Source organism: Dermochelys coriacea, chromosome 1 (assembly GCF_009764565.3).
Source record: "Dermochelys coriacea isolate rDerCor1 chromosome 1, rDerCor1.pri.v4, whole genome shotgun sequence".
Lineage (NCBI taxonomy): Eukaryota > Metazoa > Chordata > Testudines > Dermochelyidae > Dermochelys > Dermochelys coriacea.
Window position 1 is genome coordinate 283,485,051 of NC_050068.2, and position 9,535 is coordinate 283,494,585.

At 35.8% G+C, this 9,535-nt stretch overlaps 1 protein-coding gene across 6 annotated transcripts in view; it reads left to right on the top strand.

The window, feature by feature from the left end:
- OSBPL8 (oxysterol binding protein like 8) overlaps positions 1 to 6,782 on the top strand; it is a 151,113-nt gene extending 144,331 nt beyond the window's left edge. For all 6 annotated transcript variants that reach the window (XM_038419056.2, XM_043493035.1, XM_038419083.2 and 3 more), the window contains one exon: positions 1,693 to 6,782. In XM_038419056.2, coding sequence (XP_038274984.1) covers positions 1,693 to 1,828 — 136 coding nt within the window. In that variant the 3' untranslated portion in view covers positions 1,829 to 6,782. The remainder of the gene's footprint in view (positions 1 to 1,692) is intronic.
- Positions 6,783 to 9,535: the final 2,753 nt, after the last annotated feature.

Below are 9,535 nucleotides of genomic sequence, written 5' to 3' on the forward strand. Positions count from 1 at the left end.
TGTTTTTATGATACTGCAGAGGGATTTTGCCTAATTCTTATCATTGGCATATTAACTATGAAACCAAAGGATGACTCTTTAAATGTCAGTATGTTTACTAAAATAACTGGTAGTGAAATAGTTAAGATAGCGCTTGAGAGGCCAACTTCATGCATTTCATTGCATGATTGGGTCCTAAATGTCCAAACAAATATTGAGTTTTACTTACTTGTTGGACTTCAGTGTAAAACTATTGCAGGAAGGGGAAGGCAAAAGCTCTCCAGGGATTTGAAGTTTACTCGGGGAGAAATGATATGGAGACAGCTTAATTTAAGTGGGAATGAAAGAGCTCAAGGAGGGAGAGGAATTTAAAGAATGACAGCAACAATAAAAAAATAGACTGAAATAGTCAGTTCTTTAAAGCTACTTATTAGCAGCTAACTTACTACTACAGTTGCCAATTTTGGTTGGATGCATTCCTGGAGGTTTCATCACATGGCATAATCTTTAATTAAAAATTCATCTTTAATTCCTGGAGACTCCATGACAATCCTGGTGGATTAGCAACCCTATTTACTACACAGTTCACCTAGAATTGTCATGTGTGTTGAAGAAATGTACTTAAATTTCCACAGATTTTTTAATTTTTCTACCAAATAAAGGGAATGACCTCATTATTCTATTGATCCTAGTTACAAAGCTTTTTTAATTTTTAATATTAAATTTTACTTCTATTCATAAATTATAAATACCCCTTTTATATAATGTGTTTCTTGGCTGCAAAAGAGAAATTCCGTATTTTCGATGCTGAAGAATTAATCTGATCTTAATTGCCTTCACACTACACAGCTGCATATTGGTAACTGGAAGATTATTGATTTTCAGTTGTGATATGCAGGTGTTTGAAATATGTTGTACATCAACATTAAAGTTACAGACTGCTTTGCGGATGTTGGGATTAAAACAGTTGTGTTTTTCTAATAGTTTGTGTATGTATTACTTTGAGATTGACATTCTTTTTCTTTCTGCTACCTTCAATAGCCAACTACAAAACAGGGTTTGCATTATTTAACTCAGGGGTCAGCAACCTTTGGCACTCGGCCCATGAGGGTAATCCACTGGTAGGCCACGAGACATTTTGTTTACATTGACTGCCACAGGGACGTGCTGGCTGCCGCTTCCCGCAACTCCCATTGGCCGGGAACGGCAAACTGCGGCCACTGGGAGCTGCGGGGGGCCATGCCTGCAGATGGTCAACGTAAACAAAATGTCTTGTGGCCCCCCACAGCAGATTACCCTGTTGGGCCGCATGCTGAAGTTTGCTGACCCCTGGTTTAACTGAAGAGAATGTGTTGACTAACATCTATTGAACATGAAGGAAAATGCAATTCTTGACTATGTTTCTGCTTTGCCGCATTCTTACTTGCAGACTCCAAGGCCTTCAACAAATAAAAGGAGTTTGGGATGAGGAATGTTAGTTTCCTGCCATTTTATTTCTCATTTTAGGTCTTTTATTTTTTTTGTTGAGTTAGTGTCTTGATATTGTGTATCTAAAAGCCCAGTTGAATTACATCAATTAACCTTTTCTCCAAAAGCTGACAGAAAAGAGCCTCTTAATATTTCATGGTGTTCCTAACAGGAGACACATAATGTAAGAAACTGTTTAAATCATCTGGATGTCCACTTAAGAGAGTTTCTTTTTATATTTTACAGGGATATTATGGCTCTACGGAACCGTGTTACTTCAAATTCACCACCCCTGGAAAACAATTTCTTGCAGTTTAAGCACTATGTCTTTATTTTTCTCATGGTTCTGCTGCAACTTATCATCAATTTCTTGTTCAAATAGAAGGTCTGAACAAAAGACTCTTTGAACTGGAATGCTGATAAACTACGGGGACCATATTTTAAGTTGGTTTGGACTTTAAATGATGCAATATTATCTGAGTCCTGTAGTTAAAACTTAAAGAACTTCACCTCAAATCTTTATGCGTACATGGATCAAGATCTGTTGTATTCCTGCCTAGCCAGTTGAAGTGAGAAATGTGTAAGTGCCAGTACTCTTGCTCTTTGTGTATGCCTCACACAAACACAATAATAGCCTTGTATCTATAATATCTCATAGGTTGTACTAACAAATTTCAGTGCAGAAAATGTCAAACTCAAAATTCAGAAATCTGTTCCCCTCTCAGTGGGGACATGTAATGTCTGTTGATGAAGATAAATTGAGAAAAGAACAAACTTAAGTTAACAATTTTGTAACAAAATAACTTCTGAAGTAACCAGCTTTACTATTTTATTGAAAGTATGGTGAAACGTGTTTCAAATCAAACAAAACAAATATATTAGTAAGCACCATAAGTCATAGGAATTGGCTCCAAACAGAGTTTAAGGCTTTACCTGAAATCTGTGTGTTTTAGTGCTCTGATTTGGGAGGAGGTTTTTCTAAATATATGGCAGTATTTTAATTCTAGATTATGGTGGTGACATACAAACCACTAGATTTTCATGGATGGCCACTTCAAACCTTTTATTAAAAACACTGTCTTACATTGTACATAGAATGAATTGTACAACTCTTCAGTACCCATAAAGACTACTATGTTAATGGTCCACCAACATTTCCATTATGAACCTATATGTCAGGGATTTATAACTACGTAGTTAAATTTTTCTCAGTTTACTAAACTTGAATTAAATTGTGTGGGAACTTCCAATAAGTTGAAGAAGATAAAGACTACTGCTATCAAATGGTTTATTTGGTGTTTCTGTAACTCAGAAAAAAATATTAACATGCAAAGCTGTGTTTTAGTGTGAAGGGCTTGATGTTAGGTTCCAAAATGAAAGGCAGTTTAGAACTAAGAGTTCAGTCCTGCTATTAGATTACCACTGCTAATTTTATAAAATACACTGCAACAAACCTTAGCTGTTTAAGAGCAAGATGAAGCCCTAAATCTTCATTAAATTCCTCCTTATTGCAGTATATACACACTCTGGAACTCATTCCAATATTCCACAATTGGACAAACTAATGATATCGAAGTTGAACTTGGATTTTAAATGTAACTTTTTATTCCATGGTTTTGGTCTTCATTGATATGTTTGCATTGATATGATATGTTTGGTCTTCATTGATAAGTAAAATTAAGTTCAGATACCAGCATTTACAGGGTGAGATCTCCTCTTCCTCTCCCCCGGCCCCCATTTTGACCCGTTTACACAAGTTAAAAGGGGCTCTAGAATCCCAAGTTCTAGATGGGGAGATTTTCCCTGGTGTAGACGCTGGGGAAGACAGCCATAAGGCTGTTTTCCAAGAAGCCCCTCTCAAGATTTGGCAAGTAGGAGGCAGGGCCACAGCACTGCAGAGATTCTGGGCAGTGTTGTGGTCGATGCGGCAGCCTTTCAGGAATACCCTAACTTAAACGGCCCCAGGGCTATCTAGGGAACACCATGGGCCTCTCCAGCCCCTAGAATAGCCCATGACTGGAAGGATGCAATGGTGTTTTAAAGCCACTTTCCCTTGGGCTGAGAGTCCTGTGCTCCACCAGTCTCATCCAATGTTAATGCAAGTAAAATTTAGTTAGATTTGTGCTTCGTCTAACCAGCTTTTATCTTCCTGTGTCCCTAACATACAGGTTTCCCCACTCCTTTATTGCCCCCACACAAGACAAATTTTACTCTTTAAGCATCCTGTTTAAATTTGGCAATTCCCCACTCCTTTGTCCTAATGTAGTTTTGTCTTGAACGATTCTCTTACAGCACTGTTCTTTAACATGACTATAATATAGACCGATGTGTACACAGGCACAACCAAATTGTTGTAACTTGGTTGGAACACTATCATGCTACACCTTGTGATTAAATTTTTAAAATATAGAAAGAGCTTTACTGTAAAGAGGAGATAGTTCAAAACAATAGGTCCCTAATAGAAACTAAAAGTGGCAGACGTATATAAAAGGTTAGCAGATACAACATAAAGGGTAGGTTAAAAGATGAAAATGGAATGTTGTAATACTGATTTGACACAGCCAGCATTGAACAGAGATTGTCATTACACCACTCACAGAGAGGGAGATCTCTTATGCAGATCTGTTCCAAGACCTGCAGTGTAGTTGGTATACTCATTTAACTTGTGGTATACATGACAGGGACACATGATAATACATAGGCAAATGTGAGAGCTAACTAGCACTACACCAAGAATTTGGGCAGTAATATTAGATCCCTGAGAGATTCCTACAGTTTTTATGTGTTGAAACTCATATTTGGTAATAACTTATCTAAATTTAAAAGAAATGTTTGTTAAAAATGTCCATCTGACTCAATATTTATGGGTTTTAACTGCTTTATTCAAGGGCAGTTAAGGAGAAGCCCTTTACGGATATATTTTTAAACTAATTTAGTATTGATTTACAAGCATCTATAGAACTGCATATTTATGCTCATGCTGCAATTGTATAGGCCAAAATATTGTAATCGCTAGCTGACTGTGTTTGGGCCAATATCAGAATACATGTATGCACACCATATATTCCATATTTGAGATCCTGCCCACTTCAACTCTTGTGTTTTGCATATGCATATACTTGAATGAGATGGAGCTAGACAAAATACCCTTACTTACATGCAAGATGATTTTTTTCTCCTCTCTCAATGTTTTTAGAGTCTGACTATCTAAGATATAAGAACTGTTGGTTTAATTCCGGTCCCAAGAGGCAAGAGTACTTCATGAAATTTTTTCATGAAAAAGTAAAGCAACAGGTCTGCTCTTAGCTGTATTTATTACTCATATTCTAAAAAGCACATGCACTGAAAGCCTGATAATTCCTATTTTGCTCTTCTTTCTATGTAATTCCCTTATGTGAGCAGGAAAAGGAAAGTATTGCCTGATTTTTAGGGTAAGGTTGATTACAGGCCTGGTTTGTAAAGCCTTTTCTTAATACATAATTAACTTCATATTTAGCCACCATGTGTAGTTGATCTTGAAATATTCTGTACTAAAGATTATCAGTTTTCTGCACATAGTCATAAAAACTCTGCTTGTACAGTTTGCAGATGTCTGAAGGCTGTGGCCTCTTGCTAGTTGTTAATATTTAAAACAGAGCACTTGTTTTCTCACTTGATTAGATTCTTTATTTTTTTTCTTGTACAGGAATTAGGAAATATTCTGAACTGATGGTTGCTGCCATGTGTTTTTTGATTGTTTTTAAAATGCACTCTAAGCCTTTAATTTGCCACTTAACTACTGTAGATAGGTATAATTGACCTACAAAGAAAGTATGGGTCATGTGAAGAGCACAGTTCCAGCAATAGATAATGTTTCTTGTATTTCATATGTTGGTTAGTTTTTAAATCGTTTGCATTATTTATAAGGGTACAGCATGTCTTTTTTTTTTTCTTTTCTCCAAATTTAATCCTGAAAACTTCATTCTTATTGTTGTCTTGTAAGATGTTTCATGGATTTTACAGTTCAGTGCCCTTCTGTGCCTTTGGGAAATCCTTCTTGTCAGTTTAATGTTAATGAAACAAAATTTGGATTCAGTGTATTTATCTAGTATAACTTGGTGGTGGTTTTTCTTAAAGGCCATTATTTCATCATCTAGTTTTCTTTTGTAAACAAGAATGCTGTACTCTTATAAAAGTTTGACTAATCATTGTATTTCAAATATATCCTGAACTCTTTGGACATCATTGAAAATAGTCAGATATTTCTGAATATTGTAAACAGTGCCTTCTTGATGGATTTCACACTGTTTTGAGGTGTATAAAGAAGACGTGTCAAATTTGTGCCATACATACAGCTGACCTTTTGCGGGGGCTATGTTTTTGAAGACTACCTTTCCCCCTTCGTCAGACTTTTTTAAAAATCAGAAATCACTATAAAAAAAAAATCCATCCTTCCACTTCTGTTTCAGCTTTTTTGGTCTTCTGTACAATGAAGCTACAGTGCTTTGTTTGTGATATTACAGAAATAGCCATAATAAAAATTTAACATCACAGACAGATTATTTTGGCTTCACTTTGTACTTGACTAAATTTAATCGAGAAATTAACTGATACAAAGAAAAAACTGGGGGGAGGAGAGGTTTTCAAGTGCACAAAGGGCAACAAGACACCCAACTCCCATTCATGTGTCTTGAAAATCTTCCCCTTAAGCATATATACCTTTTTAATTATCTAGCCATTTTGTACAAACAATAAACCAAGGGTATATTTAACTGCATGGGAAAAGTGCTCTTTAAAATACATAGCTAGCCACTGTTATCTAATTCTTCATTTTTCTCTAGTTTCAGAATTTCCTGTAACTCAGACTAGCACATTTTTATTCACTTTTTATTATGTTACATATTGTTTGAATTTTTGTACTGTTAAATTTTTTTTAGAAAATTGAAAATGGACTGTTATACAAAAGCTGTATAGGACCAGTGTTTCATTAATCCAATTTACAGAATATGTAAAGAGCCAGATCCCATGACAAAAATGAATGTGAATGTATGTACTAAAATATTTATATAGGGGGAAAATCCTTTATTCCTGTATGTTTTGTTTCTGCAAATATCATGTTAAAATTGCTTTAGTATAGTATTGCACAGGTTATTTTAAAAAACATGCTCCATGTAGTATGATAAGAACTACTATGAATTCTTTAGAAAGATCCAGAAGCTGTGACCATATCGCATGCTTAAATGTACATCTGAGTTCAACATTTTGTTAAATGGCCATTTGTAAATTAAAGCACTACCACTGGTCAATAGTTTTGTATGACTAATGAATAGAATAAAGAGATGTCACCAACAGCATAAGCACAGTATGCTGAGTCGTGTGTGTGTGTGTGTCTGACACCACTGCATTTAAACAGATGGTAGGAATGGTACTGAGAGGAATACTTCAAATTGGTTACAGAATCATTTATCCCTGGGTTTCCATTGCTCCTTATTTAGTTTTTGTTTCTCGTTTCTGAATACAGATTTAGTATTTGGTCTGCCTAAGGTATCTATGTAGGTGTTTTGCTGTGGTAAGAGCCTTGCAAAATGAAGCCTCTGTAAAGAGATCTCTGGCAATTTAACTTGTACTGTTTGTTTATTTGTTCTGCTGCTGCTAGGATATCATGTTCTCATTTTGATTAAAATTTCCTCAGGGAGCATGTCTTGGCACTTAAGTAATTAGACCAAATATTATAAATTATGTACTAGGTTACTTTGAGGTGGTTTTGCTCATTCGGTGTGAAGGTTAGTATTAAGATGTTGTGGTGATTTTACATACATTAGGGCTGGCAAATAATTTTTTTAAATAACTGCAGTTAATCACAAGATTAATAAAATAGTTGCGATTAATCACAGTTTTAATTGCACTGTTAATAATAGAATACCCATTTAAATTATAAATATCTTTGAATGTTCTTCTACATTTACAAATATATTGATTTCAATTACAACACAGAATTCAGTGCTCACTTTATTTATATTACAAATATTTGAATTTAAAAAAAAAATAAACAGTATTTTTCAATTCACCTTATACAAGAACTATAATGCACTGGTTCTCAACCAGGATTATACATACCCCTGGGGGTACGCAGAGGTTCTCCAAGGGATACATCAATTCGAGATATTTGCCTAGTTTTACAACTGGCCACATAAAAAGCACTAGCAAAATCAGTATAAACTAAAATTTCATACAGACTGTGATAAATGAAGTGGAGGGAGGAGTAGCTCCCTTTGACTGACAGACAGCCAGCTGGTTAGCTGTAAAAACCCTCTGGGTAGCTGCTTGCTATTTGCTTTACCTATAAAGGATTAAAAAGTCCCCCAGGTAAAGGGGAAAAAAAATGGACACCTGACCAAAAGAGCCAATGGGAAGGCTAGAACGTTTTAAAATTGGGAAAGAAACTTTCCCTTCGTTGTTCTCGCTGGGCTGAAGAGACGGCAATAGGAATGCTGTGTAAAGTTTGAACCAGATATGAAAACCATCAAATCATATCTAGAACTACTTTTAACAACCCAAACATGTAAGTAATTTAGGAATGTTTAAGAAGACGCAATTAGGTTTAATTCTGTTTATTTTGTCAAGGCTTGTGGACTCCTCTGTGCTAACCCCAGATGCAATTTTTTTGCTTGTAACCTCTAAGATAACCCCCAAGAAAACTATTTTGGTTGCTTAATTTTTGGAATTGCTCTTTTAAAATCTAGCAGAAGTCTAAGTTCCAGATATATTTTCTTCCCTATTGTTTTTAATAAAATTTACCTTTTTTAAGAACAGGATTGGATTTTTGGTGTCCTAAGAGGTTTGTGTATGTTGTTTGATTAGCTGGTAGCAACAGCTAATTTCCTTCGGGTTTTTTCTCAGCTCTTCCCCGGAGGGCGGGTGAAAGGGCTTGAGGGTACCTCACATGGAGGTATTCTGAAGTGCTCCTTCCTGGGTCCAGTGTTTGTTTGCTTTTTGCATTTGGGTGGTGGCAGCGTTTACCAAGCCAAGGTCAGAGAAAAGCTGTAACGCTGGGAGCTTAATACAAGCCTGGAGTGGCAAGTATTAATTTTTAAAATCCTTGTGGGCCCCCACCTTCTGTACTCGAAGTGACAGAGTGGGGATTTAACCTTGTCGTGGATTTTACAGCTAATTGGCTGGCTGGGTGTCCATCAAAGGGAGTAACCCCTCCACTTCATTTATTACACAGACAATGACTTGTTTATACTGTTCTAAATACTGAAATGTAAATACAATAGTTATATTCCAGTAGATTTATTTTATAATGATATGGTAAAAATGAGAAAGTAAGCAATTTTTCAGTAGTGTGCTGTGACACTATTTTGTACTTTTATGCCTGATTTTTAAGCAACTAGATTTTAAGTGAAGTAAAGCTTGGGGTTACTGAAGACAAATGAGACTTCTGAAAGGGATACAGTAGTCTGGAAAGGTTGAGAGCCACCGCTAAAGTGTAATCTTTATCATAAAGGTACAACTTACAAATGTAGAATTATACATAACTGCACTCAAAAACAGAACAATGTGAAAGTTTGGAGCCTACAAGTTGAAGCATGAAAGGGCATACGAATATTTAGTATATCTGCTTGCAACGCTGGCTACAACAATGCCATGCAAATGCCTGTTCTGACTTTCAGGTGACAGTAAATAAGAAGCAGGCAGCATTTTCCCCTATAAATGTAAACAAACTTGTTCGTTTTAAAAAAGAAAAGGAGTACTTGTGGCACCTTAGAGACTAACAAATTTATTTGAGCATAAGCTTTCGTGAGCTACAGCTCACTTCATCGGATGTATTCCATGAAGTGAGCTGTAGCTCACGAAAGCTTATGCTCAAATAAATTTGTTAGTCTCTAAGGTGCCACAAGTACTCCTTTTCTTTTTTGCAAATACAGACTAACACGGCTGCTACTCTGGAACTTGTTTGTTTTAGCAATTGGCTGCACAAGAAGTAGGACTGAGTGGATGTGAATGAGGTGAATTGAAAAATACTGTTTCTTTTGTTTATAAATATTTGTGCTGTAAAAAAAGATAATCAAAAATACTAATACAAAGTGAAGCACTACTCATTGTATTC